General features: G+C 41.2%; 1 protein-coding gene across 3 annotated transcripts in view; it reads left to right on the top strand.

The window, feature by feature from the left end:
• The first annotated feature begins 524 nt into the window (after positions 1–524).
• The window catches only part of snx7 (sorting nexin 7), an 80,580-nt gene continuing 60,398 nt past the window's right edge, over positions 525–20,706 (top strand). For 2 of the 3 annotated variants that reach the window (XM_041207789.1, XM_041207787.1), the window contains exons 1-2: positions 525–722; positions 12,253–12,375. In XM_041207789.1, the coding sequence (XP_041063723.1) occupies positions 600–722; positions 12,253–12,375 (246 nt within the window). In that variant the 5' untranslated portion in view covers positions 525–599. The remainder of the gene's footprint in view (positions 723–12,252; positions 12,376–20,706) is intronic. The other variant, XM_041207788.1, reaches the window with a different exon arrangement.

Raw genomic sequence — 20,706 nt, 5'->3', positions numbered from 1 at the left:
ACCTCCTCCTCCCCCCTTCTCCCCCACCACCTCCTCCTCCCCCCTTCTCCCCCACCACCTCCTCCTCCCCCACCACCTCCTCCTCCCCCCTTCTCCCCCACCACCTCCTCCTCCCCCACCACCTCCTCCTCCCCTTCTCCCCCCCTCCTCCTCCCCTTCTCCCCCCCTTCTCGCCCACCACCTCCTTCTTCTCCCCACCACTTCCTCCTCCTTCTCCCCACCTCTTCCTCCTCCTCTCCCCCACCTCCTCCTCCTCTCCCCACCTCCTCCCCTTCTCCCCCACCACCTTCTGTTCCCTCTCCCTTCTCTTCTCCCCCCAGCACCTCCTCCTCCTCCTCTTCCCCCCCACCTCTTTCTCCTATATCACCTCTTTCCCCTCTTCTCCAACCCAGAGTGGACGTGCTCGCTATCCGCGCGCCCCGTTTGGAGTTGTTTCCCGTTTCAGCGCGCCCATTTCCGCTCCTGCGCACTGGGCAGCCCTGAGGTCGGTTGACGCACGCACGCACGCACGCACGCGCGGAGGGGAGGGGGGCGGGGCGGAGCCGTTGCCGATTCCGACACATCAGCGGCAGCCGGACGGACGGAGGAAAGGAAGGAAGATGGAAGCGGCTGGCTCTGCCGGCAGCAAAAGCTGTAAAGCGGCCGCCCCGCACCCGCTCTCTAAGGACGTGCTGGGTTTCGAGGATGACGATGAGGACGATGACTTGGAGGTGTTCAGTAAGGTCAGTCAGTCCGCCCGCCTGCCCGCTGGCCAGCCGTAAGTTGTCGGGGCCGGGGCTCCTCCCAGGTCAGCGGTCCCGGTTCTGTGTGGGCGCTGTAAGGAGACCCCCCCACCCCCCCCCCCACACACACACACACACACCACAACCTGCTGTCTGGGGACGGGACGACAGGACCCTGTCTGCTGCATAGGGCAGGGAAACCTGTTGTAACATGAGTGTGGAAGCTCTCCCGGGAGTTTACTGCAGCCTTTTTGAAGCAGAGAGAGAGAGAGTTTGTTTCACACTCTCGGCTCTCCACTGAAGCAAAGCTGTCTCCCCAGGGCGGACTTGGGGTTCTTAATTGTTTCGTTATCTCGTTGTGTCCGTTGCGAAAGAAAAAGGTGGAGGGGAGAGGGGTTGGGGGAGGGAGGGACAATTCGCCAAGTTTAGCACAGTTTGGTTTTCAGCCCCTTCACCTTTTCTTTTTAAACGGTGTACCTGGTGAAGATCAAAGGTCGGGAGTTTTCTCAGCCGCGGGGAGAGATTTGGTGTCGGCACAAAACATTACCCTGGACGCCAGCATTTCTGGTAGATTCAGGTCCAGACTGGCTGCCCCCCCCCCCCCCCCCCCCCCCCCCAACTCTTTTTTTAAAAGAAACTGTTTTCGTTCTTGGGAAATGTTTTTTGTAAAAAAGGGGGAGGGACGAAGCCCTCCTCCCCGATGAAGTTTACACTGCCTTGATTTGCTTATACAAATCTTACAGTATTCCTTTTAACGAGATAAGTAGAGTTTTTATTATGGGATTACCAGGGCATGTAGAAAATAATCCAGTCACCTAATCTCATAGTCCATGTTGGAAACAATTTAGGCAAGTCAGGTCACATTTGGAGTAATTTTCATGCCTTAAAAACAAGTTTGCCGTACAGAACTTTTCACTTTGCAGCAATAATTTTTGAAAGTATTTACAAATGTTTTCTTAAATTGAGATCAGGTACCTGACATGTTGTATGCAAAGGATATGTTTCTATTGAAATTTAAAACTTTCGCTTAGCTGCGATTCAGACTTCACTCTGGAATCGAGGCGAAACCCAACTCTACCAAAAATGATTTTGGAGGAGGTAGCTCCACACTTGTGTGTGGTATAATTCCAGTGCTGCGTCATATTTAAATGTGGATTTAATAAGTGTTTGAGTGGATCGTTGTAAAACTACCTGGCACTGATTTCATAGATTGTCCAAGAAGTCTATTTCGGTTCTGAAACAATCAGTCCATGCCACTATTTTTCTGCACAGTTTAGCATGCCATTAAATATTTTTAATTTTTAACTGTCTCACTCTTAAATCATTTATTAAGTCTGCTTCATTATAGCCTGTGAAGGAATTTTATTTTGTCTGTTTAAAAAAAACCCTAAACTCCCTGTTTGTGAATATTTCAAATTTATACACTCCCCCCTGTTAATGACTAGAGGAAACAATCTACCATAATTTACCTTTTTTAATCCATAAATATTTAGCGAGCATGATCCTACCTGTGCACATTAGATATTAGATTTTAATCAGTGGAATAGGCATACTGCTTGGAAGAATTGTGGTTTGAGCCATGCAGTATAAATGAGGTGGTTCCTGGCTGAAGGTGATACTGTAGCTACTGTTGTCAAAAAAGAGTAGCTGTATTGTAAATGCATCAAAGATTATTAACTCTAGCAAAAACAGAATTACCTGGAAAAACTCAGCAGGTCTGGCAGCATCGGCGGAGAAGAAAAGAGTTGACGTTTCGAGTCCTCATGACCCTTCGACAGAACTTGAGTTCGAGTCCAAGAAAAAGTTTTTCTTGGACTCGAACTCAAGTTCTGTCGAAGGGTCATGAGGACTCGAAACGTCAACTCTTTTCTCCGCCGATGCTGCCAGACCTGCTGAGTTTTTCCAGGTAATTCTGTTCTTGTTTTTATTTTGGATTTCCAGCATCCGCAGTTTTTTTTGTTTTTATTATTAACTCTAGTCTGTTTAAACCAAAATCTGTACTTTGTCAATTACAGAATCATCATAACTTGCATTTATATAGTGCTTTTAACATAGTAAATCTTCCCAAGGTGCTTCACAAGAGGAAATATGACACTGAATGTTGTGACTGGTCCTGGATGAGATCCCCAATTTGTTAAATTCTGGATGAGATTCCCAATTTTGTTGTGATCCTGGATGAGGAATGAGCTGGCTCCCCTCTTTGTTTAGCCCACTTGATTGGTCGCAACAAGGTTAGTTTAAAAATCCTTTCCCTGTGGATACCTTTTCCCAGTCCAAATGTATTTACTTTTTATGAGGACCCAATTTAACCAGGCTTTCTTGAGTCAAAGAAAGAGTAAGCTTATTAGTTACTAAAACCCAAGGAAAAATAGAAAAGACATGCACACTCTGATCAGAAAGGAGAAATTACGAGTTTAAAAATATACAAATCCATCCTTGGCTTGTCCATGAGGCGTAGAAAAAAATCTGGCAAATATTCTGCAGCACTGAAGCCTCGGTCTTTCCTGAGCCCCGTGGTGGTGGTGGTGGTACGTTGTGGCCGTTAAGTTAGGTTATTTTGATAGAGCTGATTTTTGTCTTGTTTCTTTTTATATGTGGTCTTTGCTGGAACATACTTGGCCCCCAGTGAAAGAGAGAAAAATCGCCTGCTTGTCTTTGCAGAGGTGACTGGTGTTTCCTCTTGTTTCTGTCACTCTCAAACACTGGTCTGTGGCCAGCTTTTTAACCCAATTTTTTTATGTATTCCTGGGAGGGGAAATAGTCATGTTTTGCGCCTAGAGTCTGTTTTTGTCCCGTCTCAAATAATTTTACACATTCTGAGATATAAGTCAACAGAAGATGTATTTTTTCAACGACTGCTGAGATACGGGAATTAGCCCCTTTTGTCTCCACAAACACAGGAGATTAAAAGCCTAATCTTTTGCATTTTCCATATCTTACTTTCAAGTGTCTCTGTTTGAAGTAGGCATTCACACCTCTTCAGGTGCAACATTCCATGTCTGTCAATATAATCCATATAGGATTTTTCCATAAAATGGCCACTTTACATTATCAGCCACCTTTTGATCAGTTTTTACTTGTATTTCTTTTAAAAACACAGGTCTTTTAAAAAAAAAGTTCAGAATGCCTGTAGGTTGTTGGTCGCTGCAGTCTACTGTTGTGACACTGAGCTACCAGAGAATTTTCAGCTTGTTCAGAAAGATAGGCATTAAAGAATGTCTTAGAGAATGAGAGGTAGTGATTCAGGAGGGAATTCCAGAGCTTGGGGCCCATGCAAGCTGAAGGCATGATCACCAGTGGTAGAGCAATGAAAATTGAGTTGTGCAAGAAGCCAGAAATGAAGGACCTTAGAGATTATGGAGAGTTATAGGGCTGGAGCAGGTTAGAGATGGGAGGACATGGTCATAGAGGGATTTGAAAACAGCAATGAGAATTTTAAATTGAATTGTTGCCGAACTTGTAGGCAGTTTAGGTCAGTGAGCACAGGAGTTGAAAAACAAAGAGTACTTGGTGCGAGTTAGCATATGGGCAGCAGAGTTTTGGATGAGCTCAAATTTGGAGGAAGGTGATGGGTTGGCCAGGAGAGCATTAGATTGGTCAAGTCTTTAGGTAACAAAGACATGAATAACAGTTTCAGCAATGGATGAAGTGAGGCAGAGGCAGACACAGGCAATGTTACAGAGGTGGAAGTGGGTGGTCTTAGAGCTGGAGAGGATCAGAAGCTTGTGAGTGGTCTTGTTTGGTCTCAGTCACTTACAAGAGAAAGGTATGGACTCGATACTTAACGATTAGTTTTTAGGAACCTCTGCGCTTTCAGTTCTGTAGATTGGAACTGAAGTTTTTCAGGAAATGTTAAATTATTATATTTTGGTGTAGTTGATTGTAGGTGAGATTATTTGACAACATGGCCTGTTAACCAAGTGCTTTATCAACACTTGATGTTGATGTTTTCAGTCCTTCAGTTTGCTGCAATAAGGATGCGTTTATGACATGGTCTTGCCTCTGACTGTTTCAAAAGCTAAAATTGCTTTACCAGATTTGAAAGAATTCATATAGCCAACTGTTTTTGGTGTAAAGTGTCATGTGTTTGAAAGGAAATTTATCTTTTGATTACTATAATCCAAAATGTTGTTGAGATATTGGCACTCTTACTGACTTCTGCACTTATTTTTATGTTTTCTGCTTTTAAGACTACGTCAAAAAAACCTTGTAAGTTTGAATAAGTTTTTATATCTCCTATTCCCTCTGATGATATGAAGGTCTGTTTCAATAAGAGGTGTAGCCGGTGGGCTATAGACAAACCTAAGTAATTCATCTGCAAAATGTGGTTTGTCATTATTTTAAAGTCATTATGACTTTATTTTTTTATCCTCCTAACTATTATATCAAGAAGTAAATGGTCTTGAAATTAAAAAGAAAATACTGGAATGTTAAATTTTGAAATGTTTTACAACAATCAACTGTGCAAAATAGTAACATGTATTATCACAAATTGAATTAGTATATGTTGCAATTAATTTGCTCTAAATTCTGTTGCAACACATTAGGCATCTTTTTTGAAATATTAGTGATATAAAAGAACAGTCAAAGAACAATTAAGTAGTGAAACCAGCCTCATGCATGAACTTTGCTGATAGTATTTTTGAATTATAAGAATATTTAAATAGGTCTGTGGTTAACCTTTGAATATTTATTTGAATAACAGGTGGTTTTTAAAAAAAATACAATGAACTGTTGTTTTGACCAGATTATAATCTTTGTGTACCTGGCCATAGAAATACAGCAGTATTATTTAAGATGCTGACCTCAATAAGATTGCAAGATCCATTTTTTAATTTATTTGTGGAATGTGACCATCGCTGGAAAAGGCCAACACTTACTGCTTATCCCAAATTGCTCTTGAGAAGGTGGTGGTGAGCCACCTTCTTGAACTGCTGCAGTCCATGTGTTGGTAGAGAGGTAGTTCCAGGTTTTGAACCCAGAGATAGTGAAGGAGATAGGTGATATAGTTACAAGTCGGGATGGTGAGTGGCTTGGAGGAGAGCTTGTAGGTGATGGTGTTCCCATATGTCCACTGCCCTTGTATATCTAGGGGGTAGAGGTCGCAAGTTGGAAGGGACTGTATGAGAAGTTGTTGCAGTGCATTTTGCAGATGTACCCACTGCTGTTACTATGTGTGAAGGAAATGAATGTTTAAGGTGGTGGATAGGGTGCCAATTAAGCAGGTTACTTTGTCCTGGATGGCGTTAGGATTCTTCAGTGTTGTAGATTCTGGCCTAGTGGAAGATATTTTTTATATTAGACCCACAGTAAGTAACTTACATTTATATTGTATCCTTTGTATGCTCTGGACATATCAAAACACCTCACAGCCACTGAATTAGTTTTAAAGTTACTGTCCTGTCATTACTGTAGTTATTTAGGGCAAATATGAGCCAGTTTGTGCACAGCAAGATTCCAAAAACAGCAATGAAACAATCAACCATTATTTTGTTAAAGTAAGATCGTTTGAGTTTTAAATGTTCATATTTGCAGTGAGAGCACCTGTTCCTCATATAATGCCTTAGAAATCGAACTTGAGCAGGTAGCTAAGCTTTGGGTTCACATCTCATCCAGCCAATACCAATAATGCAGCACTCTCCCAGTATTGCACTAAAGTGTCAGTCTAAATGAACTGTTCAAATTCTGGAGTAGGGCTTGAACCTGTGACCTTCTGATTCATGTGAGCCAAGCTGATACACAGAGGACACGAATCAGCTGTATGAAGATAACAGCTAGGCAAGGGAAACATTCCTCCATCTGAATCTGCCAGCCATCTCTTGGCCTCACTGCAACATTTATGATAATTGGTCCATTAAGTCTCTGCTCCAGTTGTTTCTGGCTGTTTAGTCTGTACTGTATAAATAATTTAAGTTTTTATCCAGCTGATTTTTTTTCTTTAAGAAAATGTATATTGATTTTCTACTTTGAGTAGACAGAGCCATACACCACATCCCCCCTGCATGTAATTCTAGTTTCTACCTCAATCCTGCTTGAAGCTTTCAAAAGAACCTCAACAATTGGACTCCGCTTGCTTCTGATCATCCTCTCACTTGCTACAAAATTTACAAAGCCGAGCCTAAGCTGGAGTGGAATGTGCAGTGCTGGCACAGATATGAATTCTAGCGCTCAGCAGTTTCTTTGTTTATCTCATTCAACTTCTGATGTTCGTATTTTTTTGGTGGTGCTCCTATTGTTTCTCGTTTTAGATATAGTTCTGCTTTTTAACTCCATCAGTGCATATTTTTTTGAAGTACAATGCTGCAGTCTCTTTCAAGTATTGTTTCTAACGTTACTGTTTCTTTTAATTTTATTTTCCACTCTGGTGTTTTTTTGAATACAGTAATTTCATCTGAAGTTGTATTCTTCTGTTAAGTTCTGGGTGTTTATTTTAAAGAAAGTACAGCACAGAAGGACGCCATTCACTCTACTCTGGGTTTCCAACCCTGTTCTTTCCTCCATAACCCTTAAAACTATTAGCACAAAAAAAATAAAAATTATGTTTTCGTAAAAGTCCACAGTCCTTTAAATCACCTGAGGCTTTCCATTTTCTTTCTTTCTCTAAACTGTTCAAATTTCACTCACTAACTTCTTCTGTACTCACCACCACCAATTTCTCTGGAACTTCTAGCTTCTTAATCCTTCACCTCCCCCCTGCCATTTTTTTACCCCCACTGCAACCGCTTTTGTTAATAATCTTTCCAAGGCCACATTTTGCTATTGTTTCATATCTCCCAGCTAATCGTATAGAAGAGTCTTCACGGCTGTATCTTCTGAATGCTGCGACAAACAATCTGGAAGAAAAATCATAGGTGTATCAAAAATATTTTTAAAATTTTGATTGAACACAATAAAAAAAATTTGAGCTGGGGAAGAAAGGCTGTTTAACTGGGTGGGGCAAATGAAGTGGGAGATTATGTGGTTAAAGCTCAGAGGCTTAGAACCCTAAGGTGAGCAACTTACCTCCAAAGCCTGTCCACCATCTACAAGGCACAAGTCAGGAATGTGATGGAATACTCTCCACTTGTCTGGATGAGTGCAGCTCCAACAGCACTCAAGAAGCTTGACACCATCCAGGACAAAGCAGCCTGCTTGATTGGCACCACATCCACAAACATTCACTCCCTCCACCGCCGACACAGTGGCAGCAATGTGTACCATTTACAAGATGCACTGCAGGAACACCTTCCGAACCCCGGACCTCTGCCATCCAGAAGGACAAATGCAGCAGACACATGGGAATGCCAACACATGGAAGTTTCCCTCTAAGCCACTCACCATCCAGACTTGGAAATATCTTGCCGTTCCTTCACTGTTGCTTGGTCAAAATCCTGGAACTCCCACCCTAATAGCACTGTGGGTGTAACTACACCACATGGACTGCAGCAATTCAAGAAGGCAGCTCACCACCACCTTCCCAAGAGCAGTTAGGGATGGGCGATAAATATTGGCCTAATGAGAGATGCCCACATCCCTTGAATGAATAAAACAACATTCCACAAATAATCTAACCATAGTGGCAACTGTGTCCTCAAGCCAAACCTCCCAAATTTCCCCTTCCACTATCATATTCAACTTCATATTTACATTTCAATCAACAGAGATGGTGAAGGGAAGTGAGAAGCTATAACAAGCTATCAAGAGGAGTGAATAGTTGAAGCTTTGAAGAGATGGATGATGCAGTCTTTTATACAAGAAAGAGTAGACAACGTATAGAGAAATAGGAGCAACATTTTCCTTTCACCAAAGTTAGACCATGGCAGAGAAAGAGCATGGCAATCAGTACTGGGTAATTTGTCACACCACCATTATTAGTAAAAAGAGTGAATAACAGACATTAGTGTTAGTTATTCAAAGAAATTGAAGTGCCCTTTACTTTAAAGCATTACAAACCTGTTATGAAAAGGAAAACACAAATTTTAACACAGAAAACAATTTCTGTGTAATCAATTAATCTCTTGTGGCATTGAGAGTCAGAATCAGATATAGTCTCGAAGTGAAACAGGTCTAGAAGTCAGGAATAATAGAACCAAAGCATGTAGATATATTTCATTCTTTATTTCAAAGTCAGACATTTTGTTCTTATTTTTAAAATTCCTTTTTTAAGTTCCTTTGCCACACTGAAGTTACACTGTCCTGCCACTGTTGGCACTGCAGTGCCTACACAGGGAGCTTGACAAGGTTATGTAGTTGAAGAGCCTGAACCAGAAGACATAAATTTTGTTGACAATGTGGAGTCCTATACCTCATTGATCACAAGATTTCTACCAGCAACAATACAGAGGCAGAATCAAATTCGAAAAGCACAAAAAGCAGTTGAAGAATGTGCTAAATTCGGGAATACTGCATCAGTGAATAACCAGAATATGTTCCAAATAATCTCATCTGAAGCAGCACTTCGAGCTTGTGGATGGCTTGCTGATTTACGATGAGAGACTGGTCATACCTAGAGCCCTTAGATTCAAAATCCTTCAGAAAATACACCAGAGGCATTTAGGCAGTACAAAGTGCTAGAATGCCACATGCTGTTCAGCCAGGAATCTCAAAGTCATGAGAGGAAATTATTTCAAGCTGCATCACCTGTGCAATCCTTCACCAGGAGCAAAGGGAAAGACTGATGATGTCCTCATTTCCATCCAGACTGTGAGAATGGATCTTTTCAAGGTCAGAGGAAGGCATTCCTCATTGTTGTTGACTATTACTCTAGATGGACTGAGGTTAAGCGCCCTTATGGCCCCACCTTGGAAACTGTCGCTAAATTAGTAAAATACATTTTGACTGCACATGGCATTCCAGATTTGTTCATTTCAGACAATAGCCCACGGTTTGCAAATGAATGTTTGAAGCAGTTCACAGAAGCCTCTGGATTTGTCCATATGAGTAGTTCACCCAGATACCTACAAGCTAAAGGAGAGGATGAAAGAGGAGTAAGAACGGTAAAGACTCTGTTGAAGAAAAATGGCAATATAAACTTGCCATTGTTAAGTTGCCGTTCCACACCACTCCAGAATGGTTTGACTTCATCTGAACTTCTCATGGGAAGACTGCTACGGGCTTATCTTCCTGTTCTTCCGTTCATGCCATGTCTTCAAAGCAGCAGATATAGAGAGAATAAGGGAGAAGGAGTATGCGTATCATGTAAATCAAACCGGAAACTATAATTAATGCCATAGAGTACATGATTTACCAGAACTCCAGCCGGGGGAATCAGTGTAGATTCATAACCAGAATCGCAAGGGCCAAGTTTTGGGGGGGAGAACACTACATCCGTGATCGTATCTTGTAGAGACACTAAATGGAGCAGTGAGAAGAATCTGAGTGCACTTGTATTTATAAGAAGACTACCATCAATGGGTCAGAGATTTGGGGGTGGGGGCAGTGGGGATGGAGGTGGTTGGGGAGCAGGGGAGGATGTTAATGGGTTACTGTTAAATATATGAATAGAAAGTCTACATCAGAAGTGTAAGATCACATGACAACGGAATGTGCCGAGAGAGAGTTCTATGCGAAGCCTCATGTTTACACCTTGTATTGTACATAGTAGAATGTTCAATAAAAGGTAAAGTTCACCACAGCCTTGCCTCCAGCAGTATCATATCAGTCCTGACGTAGGTCTTCATCTAAGACCCACAACAATAACAGACACCTTACTCCCACTATACCCTCTACCTATTCATTTTCCCACTACCCCTTCCACTCCTTTGCTATATTTACTACCCTAACATTTTTCCTTTTCAACTATCTACTTCACCTTCAATCTGAGTTGTTTTACTATCATTCACCTCACCCTTTTTATTCTCCAAGCATTCCTCCCCTACATTTCGCTCATTTGCCGTAAAGATAAGCCATAGGACCCCGATCCTATTTCTGTTCCCTTCCCCACTTTAGTGTGTTTCCCTCAAGGTGCTCTGTTCTCTTCCAAAATTCAATTGTTTACGAAAATAAATCAATTTAGAATGAGGAAAGGAACTGTTTTATGTTTATGCATAGTCATATGAAGTGAAAACTAGTTGTCCAAAAGTTCAAAGAGCATATTCCAACTCTTCAAAGGAATGTTTTTTTCTTATTGTACTCAAAGATTTCAGCAGTACTGTTACAATTTACCATTACCTCTGAAACTTTAGTATATCAGCATTTAATTACTGGATTGTAATATGGCCATCGCTGCGCAAATTGGGTGAAGCTGACGGTTTGCTCTTTGGACTGCCAACTTTAAATGTAGGTTAATTTGTTGTTCGTACAATTTTGCTCACATTGAAATAAAATTTTACACAACTCTCTAGAGCACACAGCAGAAAATGGCAGCAGGTTTTGCTACCATTTCTTTGCCACTTCATGGAATCAGGCCTCAAGATTCTTTCCTTATTACGTGAATCACTGTTTGCTAAGAGATTCTAGTTTTCGTGAGGTGGCCATAATATAATGCCAGTTTCATGAATTCTGAGGCCACAAAGCACTGCCGGGAGCATGCTGTCTTTCTCTGTATGTTTCCTCTTCATTCTTTACTGGGGGGAAAGTAAAGCTGCTTTTACAAAATGGAAAGCAAATGTGGATCAAATCATTTCAAAACTATTTGAACCACCAACTCATTCTATTTAAAAAGATTTCAATCCACTTCCCTGACATTGTGTGATGTGCTTTTTTTTTTATTTTCCCTAACCCAAGTTCTGACATGCCAATTATTTTTCATTCCTGCTAATGATTCTTAATCAAATTCCATGCAATTCTCTTGAGCTGTTGGGACAGTTATCTCTCTGCGCTGAAATTGAGTCTTTGTGTGTTAAGCCTGTAATCCAGACGTGAGTCAAAAGGATGAATAAATGATTTGTCAATCATCTGTTGTTTTAGATAAGACTGTAAAGTCTTCAGCTACACATTGTATGCCTGCTACAGTAATTTACTATTAATTCTTTTGAGCCCTATTAAGGTAGATTTAGGAACTCATTTTTTCAGGAGTGTTATTTTAAACAGCTTCATAGTCTCACTCCTTTACTTCTGCAAACTCCTCCAACTGTCCAAATCACTGTCTCTCCCCAAAACTGCCTGTTGCTCTGACTGGCCTTTGGTAAGCCCCTTCACCCCACCAGTGGCATCTGCCCCTTCACTTGTCTGGGCCCCACACTCACTAATTTCTTCCTTAAACCCTTCATCACTCCACCTCCCTTTCCTCCTTTAAGACTTTTGTTAAAAACCCATCTCTTCCACCTTGATATTGGTTAGAGTCACTGTATAATGAGCCACCCCAGCTATTTTTCCCCATCCACCCCAATGAGTGTGGAGAGCAGTGCTTGATCCTCAACTGTTTGAATTGAGTTGAACTACAGTTATAGTTATTGTGATGACCTTTTACCTAGAAGGAGTACAATAAGGAACATTTGTAATTTCTTTAAAATAGCTGTGGAATCTGTAATTATTTTTAAGAATGTTTGAAAAGAGCTCAGAGTTTACATCAATTATAAAGTGATCAATTGTAATTTTCCTGGGTAATAAGCAATACTGGACCATGTCACCTGGCAACACTTGGCCTGGAAGCTGTACCAAGAGGAAGGAACTTAGGATACAGACAACTTGTGACCAGAGACAAAGAAGCTGCAGCAGGGGAAGAACAGACAAGGTAAATTTACAAAGAGCTGTGTGTGTAATACTGTTAAAAGCGACAGGAAGCTCAAGACAGGGTTCGTGCTGGGTTTATGGATTGGACAATTCCACTGCTATGCTTCAGTTTTCCCAGAGCTGCCCAGACCTTTTGATGAAGTTTATTAAAGGAGTCAGCTAAAAAAGGCTTTGGGGGAGTTGTCATCAAGACTTATGAATGTAGCCAAGGAGGTTCTGCTGGAATGTGCCATTTAGGTGATGACCACCTCTGGGGACCTTGGATGGAATACTGCTGCTGGTGACTGCGACTTAAAAATAGAATCGATTAAGTGGGAAAATGAGAGATCTAGCATACCAGAGGCCATGTTAGGGAACTTAGGAGCTACCCTTGGTGCCATATGTCTGTGGGAGAATGACACAGTGCTTATGGTTGTGTAAGACATATCTTTGTATCGGATATTTAAAGTGAAATTTATCTTTTTAAGTGTAATGTGTTTACTAATTTATATTTAATTTGCATAGGTTCTATCTGTGTTAAAGTAAAAGTTACAAAAAGGGGAATCTTATTGGTAATTTCTTCATTTGGGAGCCATTTGGGTAAATTTGGTTAGTTGGGTTAATGGCTCCACCGCAGGGATCATTAAGTTATTTGGAACTCAGTTGTAGCCCTCATTTTAGCACAACCAACTCTGTGTCTTTTTTACCCTATATCCTTCCAATTGTGAGATGCTTGTGTTTTGTAGTTATATTTATTGCAAATCCTGATTTTATGTAACTGATACACAGAAATCCCATCTTAACAATGTTTTCCACTTCAGAACCTGAGGGTTTCATCTCTCAATCTCATTGAGTTTGGTCATCATTGTGGCTAAGACCTAGTTTTACCTGGTATCCATTTGTGCATTATTATTGCTTGGCAGGAATGGAGGTCAAATTCTCACATCATTCTCAAAAAAGTGTTGTGACTTGAGTCACACAGAATTGTGGCATTACTGAATCTTGGTGTTTCAGAATTCTAAAAGCAAAGTGGACATCTTGAAGGACTGAGAAAGAATTGAGAACCGGGCTAGGAAACAGAAGCACGAAAGTAAGATGGCTGATAATGCGCTGCTAATCACTAAAGAACTCAAATTCCTGCTTTTTGAAAGTTAAAGCTAATGAGCTTGTCAAAGAACTGAGTGGAAAGCTTCAAAGCACCAATCGATTCCTGTGCTGCTGGAAAACAAGACATAACCTTGCACACAAAAGTGTGTGGTGAAACAGTAGGCACAAGTTGAGTAGGTTGATTAAAGGATTCCCATAAGCTTGAGTGAGGCAGCACTCAGTCTTTCAGTTTCAATGGATGATGACCTTGACATCTGCAGAGAGATGACTGATGCAGAAATTGTTTCTTCTTTGAAAGAAACAGAACTGCAGAGGATGTAAGTAAACATGTTCTAGAGCTGAAAATTCCCAGAGAGAGAGAGAGAGATTCTGAATTTTGTGCCAACTCATTCCATCAAAAGATAATGAAACACTATAATTCCATGACTCAAAGTGTGGAGGTTGATGACTTCAGATCCCCACCAAAAAAAAAATTGCAGAATAAAAAACTTTCAGGAAATAAGTATTTTCTTTAATTTTTAATGTTATACTGTATTTACTTTTGAGATTGTAACAATTCTTTGCTTAAAATAAAATGAGCATGTCAAAAAATGTAAGATGTTGATACTGTATTCGCCCTTGTTGTAAGATGTATGAAATTTAGGTACCATAGATTACGGTTTACAAGTTGACCTTTGAAGCCTCCAAAAGTCCTTTCAAAAATGGGGGTCGAGTTATTTGTAGAGAATGAACCGTGAACCACGGCTGTGGGTGTTCGCCACTTTTAACTATAGAAAAAAAGTGCACATTTCCAAGCTTTGAATGGCTTATTGATGCACGCATCCAAAGGTTGAAATATGGACCTGGTATAACGTGCGATGTGGTGTTATTTCTTTGCCAGTGCTCTTCCTCTTACTGGTTCTGTGGGATCTGGGCATGTTCCACATTAATAAGCTGTAACCTTTGTGCAGGCCACCAGGACACCTATTGCACACAGTGTTGACCCACAACTTTACTACGCTCTCATCCATCCAACCGTTGTCATGGACACACAAAAAACTCCTACGTACAGTTTGATTTCCAGCAGGGTTTTATGTTTGAAAATTGCCATAAGATTTAATTTAATTCTGTTGGCCATTGGGGTTCAAAATACTCAGGACGGTAGATGAATTTGCCCTCAAACCCCCAAAAAGCCCTGGGAAAATCAATCATGGGGGCAACCAATGAAAGAAAAGTTGCCCCTGTACATTAGAGAGCCAGAATTTCTGAGAAGCTGTTCCTCCAACCACAGACCCTGTCTCTCCCGATCTTGCTGCTCCTCCAGAGACAGAATTTGCAAGGGCAGAAGACCTGGGTGTGAATTTTTTCTCAAACAGTTGCTCAATGGGACAACTTTTCCAGTGAAAAGTTGTCCCATTGAACAACTGTTTGGGGGAGAAAATTGCAACCCAGGCTTTTAAAGTACTATTTACTGTTACCCTTTCGGAACAGCCTTACCCTGTTTCAAGCTCACTGATAATGGTAGCTCATCAAGCTCAGCCAATTTATCAACTGTCAGCATGCCATTACCAGGTAGGAATTTGTGTTACTCAAATGGTTTTCTGACTGTAGTGAATGAAGGTCCTGATGTTTCAAAAGGGGATTAAATTTTATAAATGGACACTCCTGGCATGAGGCTTTGTGAGCCAGGAATGTCCATTAGGTGTGGAGGTAGTGCAGTCTTTGGGACTTCTCATTTTAATGGATGAAAAATGCTGTTGGTCCTATATTCCTAAAATGTACCTTCTTTTCTGTCTCTTCCCCCCACCCCTTTCAATATTTTAAGATGGCAGAAAATTGGCGAATATGCAGTAATCTAATGTACAAAAAATGTAACTTCCATGAAATATTGAAATTGTTTTATTTCATGAAAAATTGGATTTGGTGTGTACATGTTTTAATTTGCATATCTTGGACTATTGTTTTTAAGGTACTGAGAGTGGCAACTCAGGCTTTTTTCCCCATGCCATTGCCTGTCTTGTGGCAGAGACATTGATTTTGACTAACTTAGCACAGACTTGGATTCATAATTAGTGCTAAATATGTTTACCCACTGCTCCAACAGTGGTGGTCTTAGAATCTTCTTGAGTGAGTTTTGGAGACATGGAAAGGAACTATAGTGTGGGCCTTTTCACTTAGATTGAAAGTATTGTTACAGACAAAGGAGAGAGACGAACTGAACCCCCTAATTCTTCTAACCTGTGATAATCAGAATGGTTTAATTTTGATCAGGCAGAAGTGTGTTCCCTATGTTCATGTGTAATCAGTTTTTTCTTAAAGTCATTTGCAGCTGGCTTTCTCGGACTTTTAAACCAGGCACACTATCCCATATAACGTTTGTTATTACTACACAAACACATGCACAAGAAGGTACAGTAAGAGAAAGGAGTTGTGTTTTTACAAATATTAAAACCAAACAGAATAATAGTTCACATGAATATCAAAGTCCAGTGAGAGGGGTTCTTTCACTCAGGAGTTAAAATACAGGTTAATCCAGATAGCTGAAGACAGGGTTTCTTGGTGTTTTCTTAGAAATAAGAGATGTGAGAAAGGCAGCCTTGATGCTTGTAACCAGAGAACAAGTTTACTTTTCCAGCAAGTTTCAGGTCTTTTGGAAACAGGTTTCGAGGAGGCCTCAAACTTTAAGCATTATGGCTTGGTTAATAGGCTTTCTACAGTGCTGTGTTGTCTGCAAGCAAATAGGACTTATAATGAAAAGGCCTTCTGAAATGAAACAGTTTTTCAGTCATCTGACAACTGGCCATTGATACACGAGGGAAGCAATCAGTAATCTGTTAGTGTTAGCGAAGTAGCTTCCATCTCCCATGCCCAAAAACATCAACTTACATTACAGGCAGATAGGAATCCTTAACACTTCCTTATTTCGTAGCTCCTTTTTGTTACCTGGCAATCCTGGAGACAGAATGTCTGAGGCTTGCTTGTCTTTGCTGTTTTGGAGTGAATTCTGACAATGTCAGATGTGATATTTCACAATGCTGTTGTCATTATAACCCGCTTATAGAAACTTGAAGCTTGGTCATCTTGCAGTTCCAAAAGTCAGGTGATCTGTGCCAGTCATTTTAAAAGTGAAAATGTGTGAATTTTTAAAAGGGAATACAGTTTTTAACAATTTGTAATACACTCACATCTGTTCAGCATGACAGCATCAATTCATTTTGAAAAAGGAAATGATAATTAATGCATAATAAATAAACACTTTGCTTGTGATCTTAAATTGTGCATATTGGGAGATGCATCAGGTTTATACATGTTGCAAAAGGAAAAGTACAGAGTTTTTCATGTCACTTTGAAACAGTGCAAGGAGGAGTGCCAAGGGAGAATTTGGGTTAAATGTTCTACTTTCGTGCTCATGGCATATTAAGTACCCGAGGCGCCCAATTTTCTGCTCAATAGATGGAAGCTACATTTTATCTCTCTTGATCCGGCTACTTCTGAAAATATTTAAGTTCTTGTGGACTTCTTTTCTAGCTGCCTTCCCAGCACTGCAAAATTAAGGGGAAGAGCGTTTTCTACTTAGTGAAACTGTGATGAGTCAAACTCTGATGGCATGAAATTCTGGTTATGTCGAAGTCATCGACTATTCCTGCCAGCAGAATAGCAAATCCCATAGAACAATACCCATGATAAGGCAAAATTTGACAAGGTTACCTCCGAATTAGCCAAACTTTTCTAAGCATTTCATATAATCGTGCCGATCAACCTGAGTGGAGTGAGACCACATACGAGCGCGAAATCATAGAACTCTGGGAAAGCCATCATTTGAAGCTAGCTAGTAATATAAAGATGGATAGTAATAGTTCCTATTGATATTTAAATAAGAAAAAAGTTAAAGTGAGCCCTGATCCTATAGAAAGTGCGTTTGGGGAATTGGTAATGGAAAATTGGGAGATGGTGGATGAATCAAACAGGCATTTTGCTTCGGTCTTCACTACAGAGAACACAAGTAACATCCCGGAAGTAGCTGTAAATCAGGAAATGGAAGGGAGAGAGGAACATGGAAGAATTACAATCACCAGGGAAGTATTGAGCCAGTTGTTGGGGCTGCGGACTGACAAATGCCCAGTCCAGATGGACTTCACCCTAAGGTGTTGAAAGAAGTAGCTAGTGAGATACTTGATGCATTGGGTTTAATTTTCCAAAATTCCCTAGGTTTGGGGAAGGTTCCGTTAGTTTGGAAAAGAGCAAATGCAACTCCTTTATTCAAAAAGGGAGGGAGACAAAGCAGGAAGCTATAGGCCAGTTAGCCTAACATCTGTCATAGGGAAAATGTTAGAAGCTATTATTTAAGATGTTACAGCAAGGTACTTAGAAAAACCCAAGGCAATCAGGCAGAGTCAACATGGTTTTGTAAAAGGGAAATCGTGTTTAACCAATTTATTGACGTTCTTTGAAGGACTCACGTGCTGTGGATAAAGGGGAACCGGTGAATGTACTGTACTTAGATTTCCAGAAGGCATTTGATAAAGTGCCACATCAAAGGTTATTGTGGAAAATAAAAGCTCATGGTATAGGGAGTAACATTTTGGCATGGATAGAAGATTGGTTAGCTAACAGGAAGCAGAGAGTAAGCATAAATGGATCTTTTTCTGGTTGGTAGGTGTGACGATTGGTGTGCCACAGGGATCAGTGCTGGGGCCTCAACTTTTTACAATTTATATATAAGACTTGGATGAAGGGACTGAAGGAATGGATGCTAAATTTGGTGATGACACAAAGATAGGCAGGAAAGTAAATTCTGAAGAAGACATAATGATGCTACAAAGGGACATAGGTTAAGTGAGTGGGCAAAGATCTGGCAAATGGACTATAAGGCAAATGTAAAACTGTCCATTTTGGCAGGAAGAATAAAAAAGCTTATCTAAATGGTGAGAGACTGCAGAGCTCTGAGATTCAGAGGGATCTGGGTGCCTTAGTGCGTGAATCGCAAAAGGCTAGTATGCAGGTACAACAATTAATGAGGAAAGCTAATAGAATGTTATCTTTTATTGTGAGGGAAATTGAGTACAAAAATAGGGAGGATATGCTTCAGTTGTACAGGGTGCTTGTAAGACCACATCTGGAGTGCTGTGAATAGTATTAGTCATCTTACTTAAGGAAAGATATAAATGCGCTACAAGCAGTTCAGAGAAGGTTTACTAGACTAATACCAAGAAGGACAGGTCATCTTATGAGGAAAGGCTTGACAGGTTAGGCTTGTATCCACTGGAGTTCAGAAGAGTAAGAGGTGGCTTGATTGAAACCTTTAAGATCTTGAGGGGCCTTGACAGAATGGATGTGGAGAGGATGCTTCCTCTTGTGGGAGAATCTAGCACTAAGGGTCACTGTTTAATGATATAGGGTTGGACGGAGATGAGGAGAAATTTTTCTGAGGGCCGTGAGCCTTCGGAGCTCTGTTCCTTGAAAGGCGGTGGAAGCAGAGCCTTTGAATATTTTTAAGGGAGAGGTGGATAGTTTCTTGATTAACAAGGGGGTAAAAGGTTATCATGGGTTGGCAGGAATGTGGGGTTGAAGTTGCGTTCACATCAGCCATGATCTCATTGAATCACAGAGCAGGCCCGAGGGGCCAAGTGGCCTAGTCCTCCTAATTCGTATGTTCATATGATATCAAGAGCTGCCTTGAAAGGACGTGTAAGGTCTATGAGTATGGCTAAACCTGCGACGATCAGAGATTGGGTTCAATCAGATTACGATCACACAATACATCGAAAACGAAGAGGAGTAGGGTGAGACCAACCAACCTGATGAAGGCACTTTTTGCTCGCCTGCAGAAGGATATTGGAAACTTATATGGAGGTGGACAATGCTGTACGCTGCATGACAGACCTGAGAGACGATGTAATTGTAGATGTAGTACATTCTTCAACCGAGGAAGCCAATTACCCTGAAGACTTCAATGATTGCCCGTCCATTTGCCCTAGCTGAAAATAATTAAGGAGTTTTTCCAGAGGTAAATCCTGACATTTTTCAATACAAAACTCTAGCCCTTTATAAGGTCAGGCCATTGTGAGGTATGAACAAATTGAACTGCTTTAATGTGTTTTAATTTGGCATTTGAATCTGTTGTTTTGACATAACCTGTGTTTGTAGGCATATCGGGTTCCATAGAGATGCATTCAGGTGGGAATAGGGCCTCCTCAGTTATCACAAAGCTCCGCTTAACACCAATTTGTGAGCAGATCCTCTGGGATTCGACTCATCAGGATTTTACAGTATTTCCATTCTGTTGCCAATCCAGATCCCTTCCAAAGGATTATATTGAATGATGGATTTAAATACTATGGAGGGATTTGAAAATCATAGATGAGAATTTTATTATCAAAATTTTGCTCAATTGGGAGCTAACATAGGTCAGTGACCACAGGCACAATAGGGGAACGGGACTTGCTGCAAGTTTTGGATGACCTCAAGATTTTTTAAATTCGTTCATGCGATGTAGGTGTCGCTGGCTAGGCCAGCATTTATTGCCCATCCCTATTTGTCCTTGAGAAGGTATTGGTGAGCTGCCTTCTTGACCGCTGCAGTCCACAGTGCACCCACAGTGCTGTTAGGGAGGGAGTTCCAGGATTTTGACCCAGTGACATTCAAGAAACGATGATATATTGCCAAGACAGGATGGCAAGTGGCTTGGAGGAGACCTTCCAGGTGATGGTGTATCTACTGCCTTTGTCCTTCTAGATGGTAGCGGTCATGGGCTTGGAAAATGTTACCGAAGGAGCCTTGGTGAGTTCCTTTTATAGATGGGGTACACTGCTGTCTCTGTGTGTCGGTGGTGGAGGGAGTGAATATTTGTGGATGGGATGCCAATCAAGTGGGCTGCTTTGTCCTGGATGGTGCCAATCTTCTTGAGTGTTGTTGAAGCTGCACTCATCCAGGCAACTGGAGAGTATACCATCACACTCCTGTCTTGTGCCTTGTCGACGGTGGACAGGGTTTGAGGAGTCAGGAGGTGTGTTACTTGCTGCAGGATTTGAAGCCTTTGACCTGCCCTTGTGGCCACAGTATTTATATGGTTAGTCCAGTTCAGTTTCTGGCCATGGTAACCCCCAGGATGTTGGTATTGGGGTATTCAATAATGTTAATGCCATTGAATGTCATGGGGCGATGGCTAGATTCTGTCTTGGAGATGGTCATTGCCTGGCACCTGTGTACCATTGAATTTACTTGCCACTTGTCAGCCCAAACCCGGATATTGCCCAGGTCTTGCTGC

This window comes from Carcharodon carcharias, chromosome 16 (genome assembly GCF_017639515.1).
Source record: "Carcharodon carcharias isolate sCarCar2 chromosome 16, sCarCar2.pri, whole genome shotgun sequence".
Lineage (NCBI taxonomy): Eukaryota > Metazoa > Chordata > Chondrichthyes > Lamniformes > Lamnidae > Carcharodon > Carcharodon carcharias.
Note: the sequence above shows the minus strand (reverse complement) of the source record. Positions and strands in the feature narration are given on the sequence as shown.